The 23,820-nt window shown below is 38.1% G+C and overlaps 1 protein-coding gene across 2 annotated transcripts in view; it reads right to left on the minus strand.

The window, feature by feature from the left end:
• Window positions 1–2,351: 2,351 nt before the first annotated feature.
• LOC115217286 (dynein heavy chain 12, axonemal-like) overlaps window positions 2,352–23,820 on the minus strand; it is a 432,620-nt gene continuing 411,151 nt past the window's right edge. For both annotated transcript variants that reach the window (XM_029786929.2, XM_036507253.1), the window contains 3 exons: window positions 22,274–22,411; window positions 4,342–4,433; window positions 2,352–2,665 (listed from right to left, as the gene is read on the minus strand). In XM_029786929.2, the coding sequence (XP_029642789.1) occupies window positions 2,404–2,665; window positions 4,342–4,433; window positions 22,274–22,411 (492 nt within the window). In that variant the 3' untranslated portion in view covers window positions 2,352–2,403. The remainder of the gene's footprint in view (window positions 2,666–4,341; window positions 4,434–22,273; window positions 22,412–23,820) is intronic.

Consider the following 23,820-nt stretch of genomic DNA (forward strand, 5'->3'; position numbering starts at 1 on the left):
TGTCTCATGTCTTGTGTTAAATATATATTTAATCTTAAAGCTTGCCCCTAATTTTATTTTATTTTATCGATCAGTCTCACGCCTCGTAGATATAGAATAAAGGTATTTATAATTTATAGCTCCTTATCGTCCACGCTTCTCCCATAGGTTAGGCAAAATTTAGGTATTTATTTATAGCTACTAATAACTATTTCTCTCCCAAAGGAAGAAATGGCTGCCGCCCGTTTTTCGCGGTCGGCCACGACCCCCCCCCGTTCCTCTTCAATTGTCTTATATCTCTTTCGATCGCCATTCGCCCCCTTTCTCCGCCACCCTATATGCATATAAATCCAGCGACTGATTTCAACGGCCTCACTTGAATTCAGACTGGTATCCGACTCCCTACGAAAATACGAAATACGAAATATGAATCCAAGCTAAGCAATCTATATTTAATTTCAACCCGTGTACCTACTTAACTATCTGCACTGATCTGATCTTTTAGTTAGCCCTGTTTTATCTCTATTAGTATTATTGTTATGACTTGTGAATTTAGCCTCACGCCTTTGTCTTTTTTATATGTACATATAATTCTATAGTTCATCTTAATTATATATCGTTGTCTCATGTCTTGTGTTAAATATATATTTAATCTTAAAGCTTGCCCCTAATTTTATTTTATTTTATCGATCAGTCTCACGCCTCGTAGATATAGAATAAAGGTATTTATAATTTATAGCTCCTTATCGTCCACGCTTCTCCCATAGGTTAGGCAAAATTTAGGTATTTATTTATAGCTACTAATAACTATTTCTCTCCAAGGAAGGAAGAAATGGCTGCCGCCCGGTTTTCGCGGTCGGCCACGACCCCCCGTTCCTCTTCAATTGTCTTATATCTCTTTCGATCGCCATTCGCCCCCTTTCTCCGCCACCCTATATGCATATAAATCCAGCGACTGATTTCAACGGCCTCACTTGAATTCAGACTGGTATCCGACTCCCTACGAAAATACGAAATACGAAATATGAATCCAAGCTAAGCAATCTATATTTAATTTCAACCCGTGTACCTACTTAACTATCTGCAACTGATCTGATCTTTTAGTTAGCCCTGTTTTATCTCTATTAGTATTATTGTTATGACTTGTGAAATTTAGCCTCACGCCTTGTGTCTTTTTTATATGTACATATAATTATAGTTCATCTTAATTATATATCGTTGTCTCATGTCTTGTGTTAAATATATATTTAATCTTAAAGCTTGCCCCTAATTTTATTTTATTTTATCGATCAGTCTCACGCCTCGTAGATATAGAATAAAGGTATTTATAATTTATAGCTCCTTATCGTCCACGCTTCTCCCATAGGTTAGGCAAAATTTAGGTATTTATTTATAGCTACTAATAACTATTTCTCTCCCAAGGAAGGAAGAAATGGCTGCCGCCCGGTTTTCGCGGTCGGCCACGACCCCCCCGTTCCTCTTCAATTGTCTTATATCTCTTTCGATCGCCATTCGCCCCCTTTCTCCGCCACCCTATATGCATATAAATCCAGCGACTGATTTCAACAACGGCCTCACTTGAATTCAGACTGGTATCCGACTCCCTACGAAAATACGAAATACGAATATGAATCCAAGCTAAGCAATCTATATTTAATTTCAACCCGTGTACCTACTTAACTATCTGCAACTGATCTGATCTTTTAGTTAGCCCTGTTTTATCTCTATTAGTATTATTGTTATGACTTGTGAAATTTAGCCTCACGCCTTGTGTCTTTTTTATATGTACATATAATTCTATAACACTTGCGTCAGAAATTAATTAGCACTTCTCAAATTTCTACATTAAATAGGTTAAATCAATTAACCTATGAGCTGTTCAAAACATCTTACGCGATGAGAAAACTTAGTATGGTGTGATTTCGGTCCTTGCGAGGCGCTACCTATATCTATTAAACAAAGGAATTTGTCTGCATCCGCACTCCAAGTTGTTGTTGCACTGCTATGTCAACATCATAAGGCTGTAGACTCTCAAACTGCTCTGCAAACAAAGTTACGTCATCGTTCTGCGCAACAGTGAACTCGCAACAAAGCAATAGTTCGAGATATGGCCACTAGGTGACAGCACATACCTTGAGTGAAGAGCAAATCAAGGGTGCTAATTAATTTCTGATGGTAGTGTAGATATACAGAGAGAGAGAGAGAGAGAGAGATATGTAGACAGATAGACAAATAGATAGATAGATAGCTATAGATATAGATAGATAGATATGTGTGTGTGTATATGTTTTGCTTTTTACCTGTTCCAGTTATTAGGCTGCGGCCATACAGGGACATCATATTCATATACATACACATATACATTCATGCTATTTAGTATTTAAGAGAACACAATATATCCATGTTTATTTTCTCAGTAAAAATTTAATCATCAGTTTGGCATAATAAAGCAGTTCCCTGCTTGATCCAGTACTGGACTGGTTTTCCTGTATTCAAAAGGATGGCCAGGACAAAGTTAGTAGAGTGACCAGTGGTCGACAAAGTCCCTCTTCTTTCACTGGTCTTATAAACTGGACAATTGTAGCGGCTTCCATCTTCAACGACATTATCCTTGTAGCTGGGCTTCAACCAAATCAGGGGCATTGGTTCAATTAGAACCCTCGGTAACTGGTCAACTAGGATACCCCTGCAAAGGACAAATGGTACATATGAAATGGATATATTAAATGTCTTAATAATTGATTCAAAGGTATAATTCATGCTCTCTTACTCTTTTACTTGTTTCAGTCAGTTGACTGCGGCCATGCTGGAGCACCGCCTTTAGTTGAGCAAATCGACCCCAGGACTTATTCTTTGTAAGCCCAATACTTATTCTATCGGTCTCTTTTGCCAAACCGCTAAGTGACGGAGACGTAAACACACCAGCATTGGTTGTCACACAATGCTAGGGGGACAACCACAGACACACGCGCACATATATATATATATATACGACGGGCTTCTTTCAGTTTCCGTCTACCAAATCTACTCACAAGGCTTTGGTTGGCCCGGGGCTATAGCAGAAGAAATTTGCCCAAGATGCCACGCAGTGGGACTGAACCTGGAACCATGTGGTTGGTAAGCAAGCTACTTACCACACAGCCACTCCTGCGCCTATGTGGAATAACCTATCTTGCTACAGCTAAGTGACAGACCAATTATCTTGTGAAGATGAAATAGTGGAGTTAAAATATAGGTGTTAAAAATAGTGGAGTTAAAATTAAGGTGGCGAGCTGGCAGAAACGTTAGCATGCCAGGCGAAATGCGTAGCGGTATTTCGTCTGCCATTATGTTCTGAGTTCAAATTCTGCCAAGGTCGACTTTGCCTTTCATCCTTTTGGGGTCGATTAAATAAGTACCAGTTACGCACTGGGGTCGATATAATCGACTAAATCCGTTTGTCCCCTCTGTGTGTAGCCCTTGTGGGCAGTAAAGAAATAGTTAAAATATAGGTGCATGTGTGGCACTTTGACAAGTGTCTTCTTCTATAGCCTCAGGCTGATCAAAGCCTTGCGTGAGGACTTGGTAGACAGAAACTGAAAGAAGCCCATTGTACATATAAATATATATGTGTGTGTGTGTCTGTATTTGCCCACCATTTGACAACCTGTGTTGGTGTGTTTATAGCCTTGAAACCTAGCAGTTTGGCAAAAGAGACTGATAGAATAAGTACCAAGCTTACCCCCAAAAAAAAATACTGGGTGGTGTGGTGCAATTTATTCAGCTAAAATTTTTCAAGCCAGTGCTCAAGCATGGCCAAGTTAAATTTTAAAAAGTAAAAACAACTAAAAAATCACTCTATGGTCTTGAACAAGACACTTGTTTGTTCCTTCTCGAGTCGTGCCTGGCTCATAAGGGCCGGTTTCCTGGTTTCCTTGGCATATAGGTTCCCCACCTGGACGGAACGCTGGTCCATCGCAGGTGAGCTGCAAGATGCATGAGGAAAGAGCGAGAGAAAGTTGTGGCGAAAGAGTCAGCTGAAGTTTGCCATTACTTTCTGCCAGAGCCGTGTGGAGCTTAGGTGTTTCGCTCATAAACACACACATCGCCCGGTATGAGATTTGAACCCGCGATCTCTCGACCGCCAGTCCGCTGCTCTAACCACTAGGCCATGTGCCTCCACACAAGACACTTCATTTGATGCTGCTTCTGTTCACACATCTGAAAACGAGTACAAACAACAACTAGGGATGAACTCTTGGCTTGCCGGGTTTCCCAATCTGGGAGTGTCTTGTACTCAATCACTTAAATGTCTTGGAAACTTCCATAATCTTGGGGTTAATTATTCTATAGGCTCATGATTGTAACATTCTGGTTACTTACTGATTACAGTCCCAGCGTGCACCATCAAGGAACAATCCATGGATGTAAGCTCCGTCATCAGGTGGGGTCTCAGATTTTGTGATAGGCAACACCTGGAAAGAGAAAACACCAACATGTTTATTTGGATATGCTTAACCACCACCTGCATCTCACCTTTGACAGTTACCACTATCTGTTTCTTTATTACCCACAAGGGGCTAAACATAGAGGGGACGAACAAGGACAGACAAACGGATTAAGTCGATTACATCGACCCCAGTGCATAACTGGTACTTAATTTATCGACCCCAAAAGGATGAAAGGCAAAGTCGACCTCGGCGGAATTTGAACTCAGAACGTAACGGCAGACGAAATACGGCTACGCATTTCGCCCGGCGTGCTAACGGCTCTGCCAGCTCGACGCCTTGACAGTCACCACTATCAACTCCATCATCATCTCTGCTATCCCAGTAGTAGCAGCATCAGCAGCAGTGCCACCAATCCGCTAGAGAGGGGTTATCCATGACAAGACTAAGAACCTCTCCCCCAATCCATCACCAGCATTTGCATTTATGTAAATATACACAGATTTAAGTATAACTATCTTGTTAAGATGCTCACTTGACAACAGTGTTGATCTGAGATCAATCTCACTACATGACATTTTTAGTAAACATATTCTTCCATAGCCTCAGGTTGACCAATGTCTTGTGAGTGAAACTAATAAATACAAACTGCATTAAGCCAGTGTGTGTGTGCATATATCATCTTCATCGTTTAATGTCCTTTGTCCATGCTGGCATTTGTTGGACGGTTTGACTAAGCTGGCACGCTGGAAGGCTGTGCCAGGATCCAGTCTGATTTGTCATGGTTTGCTACAGCTGGATGCCCTTCCTGATGCCAACCACTCTGAGAGTGTAATGGGTGCTTTTATGTGCCATTTGCATGACACCGGTATCTACCACACATGTGATTTTGCTTGGCTTGATGGGTCTTCTTTTCAAGCATGACATAATGCCAAAGGCTTTGGTCATTGCCTTCATGAGGCCCAACACTTGAAAGAAACTCGGCAACTTTGCTTCCATGAGGCCCAATGCTCGAAAGGAACTCAGCCACCTCGCCTCTGTGAGGTATGTATATATATATATATATATATATATATAATATATATATATATATATATATATATATATATATATGTACATACATACACATATATATACATACCTATATATAATACAAAAATTGCTCGAAGAAGTAAGTATGCCTGTTGAATTAATGGGCTCCCTTAGGGTTCATGTAAATTATAAATATTTAATAATATCCTATGGATATGGTGATGTGGTCTCATAAAAATACATGTCAAGCTGAAACATATGTAGCAATGTGTTAATAAAAATACAAAATCTCTACCTGTTAAATATTTCTTGTTATTGATATGCATACGATATAAATGAGAGTGTATGAATGTATGTATATGTTTATAACTCTGAGAAGCATGAAATGGTGTGTCTACAAGAAAAATAGATTTGAGTTTTGAAATCTGCTTTCTAAACAGAAAGTTTTCAGCAAATAATAATCAAAACATAATTTGATATGAAAAATAACTGAACTTGTATATCACTAACCCTTTAGTGTTCAGAATATTCTGTTAAATCTAATACTTTTTCACTCAAATTGTTTTGAATTAATCATGCATTATCTTATATCTTTGAGGTTTCAATGATGTGATTGTTTATTTTTAGAATAGCATTGTAGGTTAGGAGTGAGAGGCTAGATATCGCCAGTTTGAATATAAAACATGTAGAATATATTGGGCCGGATTTGGCCGGTTTAAACACTAAAGGGTTAAATCTCGTTATCTGTCATATCTGTCTATCTGACTTTTACACTTTCTCCCTCTCTATGTGTATTTACCACACACTCTCTCTCTCTTTCTCTGTATATGTATATCTCTCATGCGTAATGCGTAATTGCTTTCAATTTGTTTAAAACTTTTTTGCTGTAATGTGTTTACTTTCATTTTGTGATAGACATCTATAATGCAAGAAATGCTAGCTTTCAATCCTGTTTTCTGATTGGGTAAAGTTTATCAAACTTTAATCATCTGTAACATTTTTGTGAATCTTTTCTGGATTAAATGAATCACAATATCGGATTCATGTGAAAAATCACATCAATATACCAAAAAGAAAAACAAAAAACAACTTCCTTTATCGAGACGTTGCAAATTAATACTAAATAATGCAAAAATCAATCCTGATCAAGAGGCTTATCCAACAGAGAAGACATGGAATAAAAAAATTGAAATAAAAGCATTCTATTGTGAAAACTGTCTGGTAACAATGGGCTACTCAGTATATATATGTACATACATATAAATAGTTTACAAGTTAGCTATATATATATATATATATAGGGTATATATATATAGGCTATATATATATATATATAGGGTATATATATATAGGCTATATATATATATATATAGGGTATATATATATAGGCTATATATATATATATATAGGGTATATATATATAGGCTATATATATATATATATAGGGTATATATATATACCCTATATATATATATATATAGGGTATATATATATAGGCTATATATATATATATAGGGTAAAGGGTAAAGACCCTTTTATGTCATGAATGACCATGGGATTGCATCTGGAAAGTTTCCCTCCGAGGCGCAAGGCCAGGCAAGGTTGTTTATAGAAGACCAGCAGTCGTCCATGCAAACCTGCTTCCCCTCTCCATGCCACCAATATAATCCAAGGGAAAAGCAAAGGGGCCAATACAGCTTGGCACCAGTGACACTGCAACTCCTTTATTCAGCTGAGTGAACTGGAGCAACATGAAATAAAATGTCTTGCTCAAGAATGCAGCACACATCCCAGTCCAGGAATCGAACACACCACATCATGATTGTGAGCTCGACACTCTAACCACTGAGCCATGTGCCTTCACTTCTCTCTTTCACACATACATACATACGACAGGCTTCTATTGATTTTCAAGTCCCAGATCCACTCATAAGCTTCAATGCCTTACTCTCTGAGGCTAGAGTATTTAGCAATAAGATAATATGTTGAAATACAGCAGACAATATGTAAGAAGGTCACCAGTGAGATTCACAAAGTTAGTTGGGTTGGTAGTCACCAATTTAATAAATACCTATTTCTTTACTACCCACAAGGGGCTAAACACAGAGGGGACAAACAAGGACAGACATAGGTATAAAGTCGATTACATCGACTCCAGTGCGTAACTGGTACTTAATTTATCGACCCCTAAAGGATGAAAGGCAAAGTCGACCTCGGCGGAATTTGAACTCAGAACGTAACGGCAGACGAAATACGCTAGACATTTCGCCCGGCGTGCTAACGCTTCTACCAGCTCGCCGCCTTCAATTTAATAAATACCTCTTTAATAAATACCTATTTCTTTACTACCCACAAGGGGCTACACACAGAGGAGACAAATGGATTAAGTTGATTATATCTCCCCCAGTGCGTAACTGGTACTTAATTTATCGACCCCGAAAGGATGAAAGGCAAAGTCGACCTCAGTGGAATTTGAGCTCAGAACGTAGCGGCAGACGAAATACCACTAAGCATTTTGCCCGGCGTGCTAACGTTTCTGCCAGCTTGCCACCTTCAATTTAATAAATACCACTATAACATGTATGACGTGGATGTTACAATGAATATCAGAGAATTAGTGCTGTATAAGCTGAGAAATGAAATCAGATAAAAACGAAATGAACTGCATGCTGGTTGTAAACACTGTAATAAATTCATAACAGAAACATTGAAGGAGCACTAGAGCCATTAAATCTGCAATTGGTTAAGTTGGAGATGAACATAGAACAGGTGCCATACAGTAGAAAATGATTTTTCTGCTATGTGGCACCTGTTCTATGTTGTAGGATGACTTGTCGGAGGGAGGTGATTTTGCACTGGTGTCGCACTGAATTGTTGGAGACAAAGTGATGCCATCGGACATGAAGGATGCGGCGTAGACAGAGGTGATCGAAGGACTCTAGTCGCTTAATATCTTCCACCCTCATTGGCCATGACTCGCTGCTGTAAAGGAGAATCGTTCACACTAGTGCTTTGTAGATCCGTACTTTGGTGGTGTGTCGGCTGGGTCATTCCCTCTGTCGTCAACCAGGAGAATTCCTCTACAAAGCAATTGCCCCAGCTCCCCTTCAGGGTTGGCGAAAGCGATGTGGTGGACAACGAAAAACCTGGCTGATGACAGTCGAGGCTGATCTGGAACCCAACCTAGGCTCCCCCATGTCTATGGCATTCACCACTGGAATAGGGTTTGGTTGGAGATCACGCAGTTGTTAGCCTCAAATCGCCAGGCCTGGCTGGCGTTTGTGAGAGATGCAGCATTGAGGATGAATGAAGCCAGCTCAACCCACCCCGGGTGAATGCTGTCCCAAGACAAGAAGAAGTTCTATGTTGTAAGTGAGCTGCAGATTTAATGGTGAGGTTTTAACACCTCGACGTAAAATCTGCAACTTACTTAGCTCTTTCAAAACAGACATACAGTGCAGCTGAATGGAAGTTGTTATATATAACCCTACATTGCCAACTTTGACTGACTGGGGTGTGTGCCAAAGCACAACTGAATATCGCCAGTGACAAAATAGTCCATGCCTTGCTTCAAGTAGAAGACGTTCACCCAAGATATTGCACAGTGGGACTGAACCTGAAACCATGTGGTCACAAAGCAAGCTTCTTCACCACCGTTTAGTAGCAATTTGACTGACATCTATTTTAAATAGCAAACACATTTAAAGTTACCGTCAAACTATAGCAATTACTACCGTCAGCTTGTTCATCTATCTGCCATAGGTGATCATGTAAAACCGTCATTTTTCAAGCCTCACCGAATGAACGACAATAAACTCTGGCAAGAACTAAACTAATGGTCCTAATCAATGAGATATGGTTGATTAATATGATTATTACATGTGGAGATCTAAAAATACAGAAATAATAGAAGAGATTGAAATTTCAAAGCAAAGTGATCAATATTTATTTATACTGGTTTCCAAACTGTCTTATAACGAACAAAGAAATTAAACCTAAGGTGATGAATTTTAATTAAACTTGGATTGATGACATGCTATTCAAAACTCCTAAAGAGAAAGCAAAATAAGAAATGGTGTAATCAAGCTGTTAATAACAACAACAAAAATAACTTCAATAGTAATGGCAATAATAATAATAATAATGATGATGATGATGATGATGATGATAATAATAGTAATAATAATAATGATAATGATGATGATGATGATGGTGATGATGATAATAATAATAATAATAATAATAATAGTAATAATAATGATGATGATGATGATGGTGATGATGATGATGATGATAATAATAATAATAATAATAATAATAGTAATAATAATGATGATGATGATGATAATAATAATAGTAATAATAATAATGATAATGATGATGATGATGATGATGATAATTCTTTCTAATTTTGAAACAAAGCTAGAAATTGTAGGAGGATGCACACACATACGTGTGTGTGTGTGTGTTAGTTGATGATATCAACTCCAGTACAATAATCAACCCCAAAATGATGAAAGGCAAAGTTGACCTTTGAAGCATTTGAACTGAGAATGAAAAGCTGGGAGAACTGCTACTAGGCATTTTTTTTTTTTTTTTGACATGCTAACAATTCTGCCAGCTCACTGCCTTAATAATAATAATGGTTTCAAATTTTTTCACGAGGGCAGTAATTTGTGGGTAGAGGAAGGGTCGATGTAAATGATCCCACTGTTCAAATAGTACTTATTGTCTCAACCTTGAAAGGATGAAAAGCACAGTTGACCTCGGTGGAATTTGAACTCAGAACGTAAAGACAGACAAAATGCCACAAAGCATTTTGCCCAGCATGCTAACGATTCTGCCAGTTTGCTGCCACGGTTTTAAATTTTGGCATGAGGCCAGCAGTTTTGCAGGAGGGGATTAGTTACTTATGTCAACCCCAGGACTTAACTGGTACTTATTTTATCAACTCCAAAAGGGATGAAAGGCAAAGTCAACCTTGACAGAGTTCAAACTCAGAATGTAAAGAGAGATGGAATACTGCAAAACATTTTGCCTGGCATGCCAACGACTCTGCCAGATTGCCACCTTAAAATGATGATGCTGATGATGATGATAATAATAATATTGATGATGATAATAAATAAATATATGCCCTGATGCAGTACCAGGCAGCGGCTCTCATGGCTTCTGATCTTAACTGATTGGAAGTGTTATGTACATTGTCTTGTCTTGGTATAAAAGATGGGCTACAGCAAATATTCTACTCAATACCACAGATTTGCTTGTCAGTTGCTTGACCGTAACCAGTTGAGCATGCCCCTTAGTGGTTGACGATATGTGCATCTCTGATCATGAGCAGAAGTAGTGTGCCTATATTAGAAAGGATTATTATTATTAACATTATCATTATTATTGAGTGAGAGAGCAGAGCATGCCATCAAAGTGACACCGCGATAAAATATACGAAGCCCAGTATACCCCTCATGACTATCCGTCTGATAAAGGTACACTAGGCACATGCATTACAACCATATGTGTGCGACATGGTGATCTCATATCAAGATAAACAGCACATAACTTTGCAGGTGGGGGTCCAGTTAGAATTTTGTTCAGGTCGAGAAGCCCATCCCACTCAAAAGTGGGATGTATGTATGTATATACACGTGCTTCTCTGTCTGCCAAATCCACTTACAATGCTTTGATCAGACTCTAGTTATATAAGAAAACCCAAGATGCCACACAGTGGGACTGAACTTGAACCATAGATAGATAGATATTTATGTAAACAGAGTTAGTGGTTATAGTAACTAAGGGATAAAATATCTGCATATACTATCGGTATCCGTTATCTGTATTATCCCCGGGCATTGGTGTGCCGGCACACCAAACACGTAGAGTACAGATAACAACAGGATAAACAAAAGTTTATCAGGAACCGACGCAAGCAATTAGAAAATGGAGAATTCCACAGATTAACCACATTTTAGCTTATTTTTATACAAAGCATCATATAACAAAATAGGTACATATATATATACATATGTGTGCCACATATTTTGTTACGTTATGCTTTGTATTAAAAAATAAGCTATAAATGTGGTCCAATTGATGTGTTGGCCTATATGTGGTTTTCTCCATTTTATAATTATTTGCATTTATATATGTGTGTGTGTGTGTGTATATATATATACATGTGTATATATATATATATTATATATATATATATATATATATATAATATATATATATATATATATATATATATATATATATATATATATAAATATATGTATGTATGTATACATATCATCATCATCATCATCATTTAATGTGATGATGATGATGATGATGATGATGATATGTATACATACATACATATATATATATATATATATATATGTATATATATGTATACACATATGTATATATGTATACAACACACACATATATATATGCATGTATACACACACACACATATATATATAGAGAGATAAATAAATAAATGTTGTTAAACACAGGTGTTATTCAAAATCTTTTACTTTCGACATATTATTCCAGAAGGGATAAAATGGTGTAAAACAATGCAATCTTCTCATCGGGGAAAGAAAGAAACCAAACACATCAATAAGACATTTTAACACAATGTGATGACTCCGTATAATTATGAAGGGAATGCTATTAAGTTTTTTTTTAAAAAAAACATTAGTAGATATAATGTCAAAGGTAGCATATAGAAAGAGAAAGAGGAGAAGGAAAAAAATTAGCAGAAAACTAATAGTGGAGAAATATAGATCGATGGGTGAATTAGAATAAAGCTTCAAAGTGTGGAATTAGATATATTTAGTGAAAGTGAAAAGTAGCAAGAAGACAATCAAAGGTCAAATTATATAGAATGGTAAAAATCCCTTATAGGAACTAGAGGTTTGTTTCTGCCAATGTTTTCAACAATAAAGGTGTTCTATAAACTTCATTTATTTATTTATCTACTCGTATATTATAAAAAACATTTCACTTTAACCTGGAGTTTCTACCTTTATAAATAGGTTGTTATATCCTTGTTACTTGTGTGACTTTTTGCTACCCTGGTAACTGTTAATTTATTTTTTCTGTGTTATTTGTAAACACTGAAAAAACACGTACACATTTATATATATGCGGCACGTAAAAAGCACCATCCGAATGTGGCTGATGTCAGCGCCGCCCGACTGGCGTCCATGTCGGTGACATGTAAAAAGTACCAACCAATCGTGGCCTTTTGCCAGCCTCCTCTGGCACATAAAAAGCACCCACTACACTCATTGAGTGGTTGGCATTAGGAAAAGCATCCAGCTGTAGAAACACTGCCAGATCAGACTGGAGCCTGGTGCAGCCTCATGGCTTCCCAGACCCCGGTCGAACCGTCCAACCCATACTAGCATGGAAAACGGACGTTAAACAATGATGATGATGATATATATATATTAGGGAGTACCCAGAAGTAACCAGAAATGAGCCCATTGCAGCTCATGCTTCTACCACTAGAAGCCGCTTGATGTAACCCTCAGGAATCAGTCTGCTGACTGGCAATGTCTGGTGAGATCATACTGCCACGTGATGCATCTTTGTTTTGCAGTGCTTCTCCCTTGTTCGTCAATTTTTGCGATGGCTGTAATGAAGGAACAGCATTCTTCCATGAAATTCTGTTTTCTGCTGGGGAAAATGGCAGCAAAAACAGTTGTCATGCTTCAAACAACTTACAAGGATGCTGCCATGAGCAAAACACTAGCTTATGAGTAGGTTTTCACACTTTAGGAATGATCACTTGTTGCTTGAATACCAATCTCATTCAGGGTGACCATCGACCTCCTCAACAAATGAAAACATCATGAAAATTCACGAACTGATCTTGGAGGACCATCACCAAATAACTGACAAACTTTTTGATAGGACTGGTGTGTCCTGGAGCTCCTGCCAATGAATTTTGAGCAAGGAATTGCAAATGAAAAGAGTTGCAGCAAAATTTGTGCCACATTTTCTCACAGAAGATCAAAAGCTGTCATGATTGAACTATTGTGAACTGAAAGAACAGTTGGAAATTGATCTGGGCCATTTTCGAAGGTTATCAATGGTGACAAAAGGTGGTGTTTTGGAATCTGAAGATGTGAAAGAGGTGAAGAAAAAAGCACTGTTTCAACTAGTGGAAAATGCATCTGGACCAATGCCTTGCTTCAAACGGAGAATACTTTGAAGGCAATAAAAATGTACACTTGTAAAGCTATGTGAACAGAATAATGTTGCAATAAATATATATATATATGTATATATATATATATATATATATATATATATATATATATATAATATATGTATGTATATACATATACATATATATATATAATATATATATATATGTATGTATGTATATACATTACTACATATATATATATATATATATATATATATATATGTATGTATGTATGTAGATATACCTATACATATATATATATATATATATATATATATATATATGTATGTATGTATATACATATACATATATATAATATATAATATATATATATGTATGTATATATATACATATACCATATATATATATATATATATATATATATATATATATATGTATGTATGTATGTATATACATATACATATATATATATATATATATATATATATATATATATATATGTATGTATGTATGTATATACATATACATATATATATATATATATATATATATATATATATATATATATACATACATACATACATGTATATATACAATGGTCTTCTTTTCAGTTTCCATCAACCAAATCCATTCACAAGGCATTGATTGGCCCCCCAAGGCTATAGTAGAAAAACACTTGTGCAAGGTGCCATGTGGTGGGACTGAACCTGGAACCATAAGGTTGGGAAGCAAGCATCTTACCAAACGTGTATACATGCCTACATATATACATAGGTGTCAAGCAGTCTTCTCAACCACAGAGCCATGTCTGTGTCGACACATGATTAGAAGATATGACACAATGAGAGTAATAAGATCTGAACACTTGACCGTGTGGTCAGGAGTCTGTCACCTTAACCTCACAACCATTGCACAACAGGAAGAAATATGAAAAAAAAAAACACAATCAAAAAGCCAGTGATTAAGATGATGATGGAGGCTCAGTTTCAAGTACATCTCTCAGACTTAAAGAAGTAGTATCTGTGTGTTCACGCACGCATGTGTGAGTCTGTAAGTGTGTGTCTGTGTGTGTTTATGTGAATCTGTGACTAAGTTGCTTATATATTTGAGTGTATATGTGTATGTGAGCAAATGAGAGAGAAAAAGAAAGAGAGAGAAAGAGAAGAGAGAGAAGAGAGAGAGAGAAAGAGAGTGTGTGTGTGTGTGTGTGAGAAAGAGCATATGAGTAAGACAGTGTATGTATGCATGTGAGTGTGTGTGTGTGTGAGTTTGTGTGTAAATGCATGCATGTGAAGGAATAGTTGTATGTGCATGTGTGTGTGTATGTGTTTGAACCTTTGTCTGCGTGCGTGTATGTGCGTGAGAGTATGATTGCATGTATGTGTGCGTGCATTTACTCATAAACTCATACACAGACTCACACATACACACATACACTCACGTAAACACACACTCTCTGTATGGCTGCATGTATGTATGTGTGTATGTGTCTGTGTGAGAGTGTTTGTGTGTGTGAGTTTGTGACTGAATATTTTCATATCCGAATGAATATGTGTCTATGTACCTATGTGCATGTGTGTGTGCGTGCGTGTGTGTGTATGTGTGTGTGTAAAAGACATGTCTAGTGTAAATAGGAATGGGATCCATTTTAGCTGTTGAACACTTAATTAAAGTGATCAGCTGATATTCTTAAATGCTGACACTAAGATATCAGCTTACAACATTGATGTGTTAATAAAAACCCCAGTTCCTCCTACTCCTGCTTTGGTTATTCACTCCCCACCACCACGGACCCAAACACACGCACACATATACACTCACTTATAGATATTCTCATGTACACTCTGACACGCACACACACACACACACACACACACACACAGACATTAACTCACCCTTACATATGTAGACGTATAATCACACATGTACACAAATGGTTTTTAAAAATGGAAGGATCACTTCAAAAGCTAACACATGTGTATACACGTATATATTCATACAAATATATACACACATGTACACGAATGATATAAAACATGAATGGAAACTATTTCAGAAGCTGACTAACGCATGCACACACACACATACACAAAAGCCAAAAACACATTGGTACATAAACACTAGCATATACATACACAGTCAAACACTAACATTTATACAGACATAAATGCATACACACACATACACACACACACACATACAAATACAGACAAACACTAACATTTATAAACAAACACAAATGCATACATACACACACACATACAAACACAAGCATATACACACACAGACAAACAGTAACATTTACACACAAACACTAACATTTATACACAGACACAAATGCATACATACACACATACAAACACTAACATTTACACACAAACATAAAAAAACACAGAGAGAGACAGGAAGATTTAGACAGATTAAGCCGATTGGTTATTGAACACATACAAACTGAAGAAAGACATGTGGTGTCATTTCTATTGATATGGTAGAGATGACAGCTTGTCTCTCCAAATGAAATATGGTTGCCATGCAAATCAAAGAAGCTGAGTAAGATAAGGCAAAAAATGTTTTTTAATGAAATTAAAACGATGAGATTTCACTTGTTTTAATTTAGCTCTTATGCTTTTGGATTGGATTGGGTTGCCTATGTTCAGAGCACTGCAGGACAAAGGCCTCAGCATGCTCTCTCCATCAACCATGGTTCGATGTGGAGGCCATGAATTTAAGCTTGAGATTATAGTGTTTTGAAGGAGCCTACTCTGCCACACTGGCTCAATATGGCTCGGCAGAAAGGTGCAGTTTATTTATACTTTTACCCAGGGGCAGTTAAGTCGATTACTTCCTGGTTGAAAGTGGGCATCACCATCATACAAGTGATACCGTCCATTTCCAATCTTTCATGAGAAACAGGTCTGACATCGCTTGGAAACAGGAGAGGGTTGGCAACAGGAAGGGCACCCAACTCTTTTACTTGTTTCAGTCATTTGACTGTGGCCATGCTGGAGCACCACCTTTAGCCGAGCAAATCGATCCCAGGACTTATTCTTTGTAAGCCTAGTACTTATTCTATCGGTCTCCTTTTGCCACACCGCTAGGTTAGGGGAATGTAAACACACCAGCATCAGTTGTCAAGCGATGTTGTGGGGACAAACACAGACACACACATATATATGAAGGGCTTCTTTCAGTTTCCGTCTACCAAATCAACTCACAAGGCTTTGGTCGGCCCGAGGCTATAGTAGAAGACACTTTCCAAGGTGTCACGCAGTGTGACTGAACACGGAACCATGTGGTTGGTAAGCAAGCTACTTACCACACAGCCACTCCTACACCTAGAAAAATCTGTTTTAACAAATTCTGTCTGACTCATGCAAACCAGGAAAAGTGGACATTAGATGATGATGATGATGATGACAGTAGCTTCCTACCAGCCCCTTTCTTACTCTTAATACTAAACTACCACTACATGCCCCCACTTCACCAGTTTCATCATCTGAATAACAGAAACTATCGACCCCCATCTAATGAAGCATCTGATTTATTCAAAGACATCAATTTAATATACACCAGTAACAGGCACATGGCTCAGTGGTTAGGGCATTGGGCTCATAATCATGAGGTAGTGAGTTCAATCCCAAACCAAGCTGTGAGTTGTGTTCTTGAGCAAAACACTTTATTTCACGTTGCTCCAGTTCACTCAGCTGTAGAAATGAGTTGCGACATCACAGGTGCCAAGCTGTATCAGTCATTGCCTTTCCCTTGTGTAACATTGGTGGCGTGGAGAGGGGAGGCTGGTATGCATGGGCGACTGCTGGTCTTCCATAAAAAAAAAAACCTTGCTCAGACTTGTGCCTCAGAGGGGAACTTTCTAGGTGCAATTCCATGGTCATTCATGATTGAAGGGGGTACCTTGAATTTTTTAGTTGTGCAGCCTGCCTGATGATGAGCCATGTGGTTTGCTTCTTGACAAAGGTTGGCCATGCTTCATACAAATTATGAATGCACAAAAGGTTGTTTTCACAGTACCACGTAGGGGGTGGGACATCTAGGTACCCATAGGCTCAGGAACAGGGGATGCAAATGCACTCACCAAAATTTGGGTGGGGCAATGAAAATGCTTAGAATGTCCTCCTGAAAAACTTCATCGCCAAAATGAACAAGTTTAGAAACATTTTAGGACCGATTTGGAACATTACTTTTTCATTATTGGATTTATTTGATTTTATTGATGTACAAATATAATCCATAATCATCATCATCATCATCGTTTAACGTCCGCTTTCCGTGTTAGCATGGGTTGGACGATTTGATTGAGGTCTGGCAAACCAGATGGCTGCACCAGACTCTAATCTTCTACAGCTGGATGCCCTTCCTAATGCCAACCACTCCGAGAGTTTAGTGGGTGCTTTTACATGCCAGTGGCATGAGGGCCAGTCAGGCAGTACTGGCAATGGCCACACTCAAATGGTGCTTTTTATGTGCCGCTTGCACAGCAGCCAGTCCAGTGGCACCGGCAATGACTTCACTCAAATGTTTTTTCACGTGCCACCAGCACAAGTGCCGGTAAGGCGATGCGGGTAACGATCACACTCGAATGGTGTTTTTATAAATACGTATAATTATTATTATAATTATACCTGTATTTATTTTGATATTAAGATTGAAAAAAAAAATCAACATTGTTTGTAAAGATCACATCAAGCTAAGAAAATTTGTGGCCATCCATACATACAGGCATGTTCTTTATGGTCATACCCTCACTCCCTCTCCCAACCAAGAGGTCTTTGTTTTGCAGGTGCCAGTTCCATGTAAAATGCACTTGTGCTGGTGTCACATGCAATGCACTCATGCCAGTGCTATGTAGCATGCACCCAAGCTAGTGCCATGTAAAAAGCAGCCCTGCCGATGGCACATTGAAAGTACCCATGCCAGTGGCAAATAAAAATAACCCTAACCCATGCTGGTGGCACATAGAAAGCACCCAGCACACTCTAAGTAGTTGGTGTTAGGAGAAACCATACCAAAACAAACAGTTGAAGCCCAGCTGGGTGGCCAGCTCCTTTTAAACTGCCCAACCCTTGCTAGCATAGAAAACAAATGCTAAATGATGATGATAATGACGATGTTTGCATCCATTAAGCAAATTTTGTTCCCACACTTACATAGGTACCAAAAGAGAATTATCACATAATGCCATTTGAATAATAGCTAATGAGCTAGAATTGTCAAGTGGTACATAAGAGAAGCTGGGAACACTCAGTGTCTGAAGCAGATGTCTAAAGCTGCCTCTCATGTGTGAATATACACACACATATATATATATATACATGTGACTATAAAGACAGATATAAATATAAAAATCCATATATCTTCCAACCTCATGAACCTGAAAGTTTGTGATAGATTTTTAAAAGCTTTTAACCTTGAGGTACAAAACTGCTCTCTTGAATAGGAAACTGCCTCCTTGCAAAGTTAACCACTCTTCTGCCCCAAGTGAAGCAATGTAAAAATTAGTGACTTGTCAAGGGGACAGTGCTTCTGCTTTGTATGATAATCAAATGATCATGAACCCAAGAGCCAAACCACTAAGCCATGCACCTCCATTGAAAATAGATATATCTGTAACATGTAGAGGGACTCTCTCTTACTTGTTTCAGTCATTTGACTATGGCCATGCTGGAGCAATGCCTTTAGTCAAACGAATCGACCCCAGGACTTATTCTTTGTAAGCCTAGTACTTATTCTATTGGTCTCTTTTGCCGAACTTCTAAGTTACGGGGGATGAAAACACACCACCATCGGTTGTCAAGCGATGTTGGGGGGACAAACACAGACACACACTACATAATACATATATACGACGGGCTTCTTTCAGTTTCCGTCTACCAAATCCACTCACAAGGCTTTGGTTGACCTGAAACTATAGTACAAGACACTTGCTCAAGGTACCATGCATTGGGACTGAACCCGGAACCATGTGGGTGGTAAGCAAGCTACTTACCATACAGCCACTCCTGCACCTATATATATATATATATAGAGAGAGAGAGAGAGAGAAAGAGATACAGACAGACAGAGAGAAATGTACAGGCATACTATGTAATTATATAAGCAACATATAGATGCATATAGATATTCACATGACGTAGGTATACATGTGACATATACAGATGCATGTAGCTATACATGTGACTTGTCGATGGCTATAGATGCACACATGACATACAAAGCTGGATACATGTGACATATATAGATAGATTAGAGGTTAGTGGTGAAAGAATAAATATTTAAGCAAACAGTGTTGCTTGCTGATTGATTTTTCAAAGAGGTTTTTTTTTCTTTGCTTTTCTTTTCTTAGAAAGAAGGCGATGACTTAAAAAACACACATCAGAATCAACAACAAATAATCGAGGATAAAAAAAAAGAAAAATCATTCTCTCTCGCTATCAACCATCAACACCTCTTTATCGTCACCCTCCTCCTCATCACCATCGCCATCATCATCATCATCATCATCATCATCATCTGACTCGGAATCAGTTTCCTGTATTTCATGCTTAAACTAATTAGAAGACTTTAATAGGTTTGATTAACAGTTTGATGTGAACTTATTCTGAAAGATGTCTTGTGGATTTTTTTTTTGTGGGGGGGGGAGGGGTATTTCATAGATTTCCATTTTATCTATTTTATTTTAATATCTTTTTTTGTCATAGTTTCAACAACCTTGACTAACTCTTTGACATAGCTCTGACACACTCATTGATTTCAAAATAACTGCCAGTTTTTTTTTGTTTTTTTTAAAAAAAATTTTGTTCCATATTTTAATTCCTTTTTTTCTTTTTAATGGGGTGTTACTTTCTAGCAGCCATTTTCTATTTGTTTTCTGACATAGATTTCCCCCTCTGTCTTCTTCCTCAGAAAAACGATCATTTGGTTATCTTTTGATTCTTCTTCATTTTTGTTTCTTCCTCATCCATTTTTTTACTTTCATTTTTATTCTTATACTCAACTAATTGGACCAAGATTCGATGTTACTTACTAGTTATTTTTACTTTCTCTACAAGATAACAGCTGACACAACACATCGTCTTAACCAAGGAAGGAGGCTGTGCTTTGTTCAGTCATACGTTTGTAGATCAACGAAACAGAATGTCAGCGAATTTCAACTTAACCTTTTATAAATGTTACACTCGTAAATGACATAGATTCATCTCAACCATTGAACATAATCATAATTGGCACAACTGTTAGAGCATAGCAAAGAATGACTTCCAGTACACATTCTGACATTTTGTGCCTTGAGTTCAAATACAGCAGAGGTCAACTCAGTATTTCATCTCTTCCAGGTCAATAAATTATGCCCATATGGTTAAGAACCTTGCTCTGCACCTAAGGCAAGTGTTTTCTACTATAACCCAGAGTTCACCAATGCCTTGTGAATGAATGTGATGGATAGCAACTATGTGGAAGTCTGTTACATATATACATATAATATTATGCATATATGTATATATATATCATTATCATTTAACGTCTGTTTTCCATGCTTGCATGGGTCGGATGGTTCAACCGGGGTCTGGGAAGCCAGGAGGCTGCACTAGGCTCCAGTCTGATCTGACAGTGTTTCTACAGCTGGATGCCCTTCCTAATGCCAACCACTCCGTGAGTATCGTGGGTGCTTTTTACACGCCACCGGCATGTTTGCATCTTCATAGCTTAGTGGTTAGGCAAAGAAGATTGATTGAATAACCCAGACTGGGGTTCATTTGTTTGACTAACCCTTTAAAGGTGGTACCCCAGCATGGCTTCAGTCCTATGACAGAAACAAGTAAAAAGAAGAAAAAAATATAAAAATAAAGAACCAGTCAAGTATTGGAGTCCATACTTCTCTCTCTCTCTCTTGCTTTCTCTTTCGGAATCAGTCATGTTGTACTGCGAGAAGGGATTTCTCTACTAACTTGGTCCTCCAGAGAGATTTCACTCTCTGATACACTCAGTCCCTCAGAGACAGTGTCAGATTTAGGACAAATGAGGTCCTGTCCTAGTTAAGTTATGAAACCCCTTACTTGGGCAGTCAGGCATACAAACTCAGGAAATTCATCGTAAAAAATTTTGGGACCCATCAACCGGGCCCTGTGCTTAAGCACACTTAAGCACAATGATAAATCTGGCACTGCTCATAGACCTCACTGTCTGGTATTCTATTAATTCAGCCCTCCATAAACAAACCACATTGTTCTGCTCCATTATAACCCGGCTCCTTTATAGCTCTCACTGAAAGAGCTGTTCTTCACTCCTGCTCCAGAGCGTCGGCTGCGGGGTCATTCCGAAAAGCTCTACCTGCGACGATTTCATCTCAATCGAAGGAGAGGAGCTTTCTCCGTCCGGGTTGCGGATCCGTGGAACAAGCTGCCAGACGAGATGGTGAAGATGCCGACGACCGCTTTGTTCAAAGCCTCCCTTGACCTCAAGTGGCCTGAACTCTTTACATGAACACCACCCTGTACTTAACTCCATGTCCCCCTACATGGCCTTGCTATTTGCTTTTGAGCCAAATTAACTAACTAACTAACTAACTAACTTTTCTCACAAACTACAAAAGGAAATCTGTTGTATTCCGCACCCTTATGTCGGTTGTGTTGCAATTAACTTGAATACTTACTTCAAAATCAAAGGCTAGATTATCGATAGGAATTGTGTATTTCCTGGCATAGTTCTGCATGACACCAGTGAGAAATGCCTGAGTGAAGAAGAAACCAGACACCCAGAACACTGGGGGTTTTTCTGAATCATACCAAGACTGAAAGAACAGAAATAGAGAATCACTATAATGGAAGGAAAGAGATACAGGATAGAAATACATGAAAACAAGAGAAAAGCAGAATTAGAACAGATTAGAGACAGAATATCATTGAACAGAATACATACACAAAATAGATATACATAATATAATAGAAGAGAATAGGTATACATAATATAATAGAACAGAAAAGATATACATAATATAATAGTAAGAGAATTACAGAATAGAAAATGGAATGGCTGTCTGTGATCATGCTGTAGATATATGAAAAAACGTTTTGATGCATAATAGTATATGATATTATTAAGAAATAAGCAAAAATGAATTTAATGGTATAAAAGTGTGTTTATTGTAAATGATTAACATGATTCTACTTTCAGAATGTAATTATTTCAGTTTCAGTATAGAAGCTCTGACAGGGCCAGCCACATGCCAAATGAATGCAACTCTGAAGAACAATAAAACAGGACAGATGTACAGATCAGAAACCCGGCCAATGAGTGAGCTTTTCACTATATTGCAGTCAAATAAGAAACTACTGTTTCAAGAAAGGAAGAACACATGGAAAAATGTAGGCTCAGATACAATGTTTGGAAATAAAAAATAAAAATATGTACTAGTGATGGCTGGGAAAACCTTGATTATATAGGTCTCCTATGGTGCTGGTGCCACATAAAAAACACTTGTGCTGGTGCTGTTTGTTTGTTTGTTTGTTGAGCGAAGCAGTCTTTATCCCAGAGCTCGCAAGATCACGCCTCAGGATTGTCTGTAGTGGGAGAAGTCCAAAACGTGGTCCTTTGCTATTCGTAAGACCCGCAGAAGAGAAAGCAGGTCAACCCCCGACACCGAGAGCATCTACGGATGGATGAATGCGCATCCAGGCTCAGCGGTTGCATAGGAAGTCGGGGACAAGAAATAGGAAGAAAGAGTGAGAGAAAGTTAGGGCAAAAAAGTACAACAGGGGTTGCCACCACCCCCTGCCAGAGCCTTGTGGAGCTTTAGGTGTTTTCGCTTAATAAACACACACAATGCCCGGTCTGGGAATCGAAACCATGATCTTCCGACCGTGAGTCTGCTGCCCTAACCACTGGGCCATTGCACCTCCACTTGCTGGTGCTGTCTAAAAGCACCCAGTACACTCTGAAAAATAGTTGGCATTAGGGAGGGCATCCAGCTGTAGAAACCATGAAAAAAACAGACAAGGTGCCTGAACAGCCCCTCAGCTGGTCAGTTATTGTCAAACTGTCCAACCAACACCAGTAGGAAAACAGATGTTAAATGATGATGATAATGATGAAACAAGAATGACTGATGCTAAATCGTATTCACTATTGACATTATATTCTTTTCTTTTCTACTCTAGGCACAAGGCTCAAAATTTTAGGAGAGGGAGCCAGTCAATTAGA

The sequence above is a fragment of the Octopus sinensis genome, linkage group LG11 (assembly GCF_006345805.1).
Source record: "Octopus sinensis linkage group LG11, ASM634580v1, whole genome shotgun sequence".
Taxonomy (NCBI): domain Eukaryota; kingdom Metazoa; phylum Mollusca; class Cephalopoda; order Octopoda; family Octopodidae; genus Octopus; species Octopus sinensis.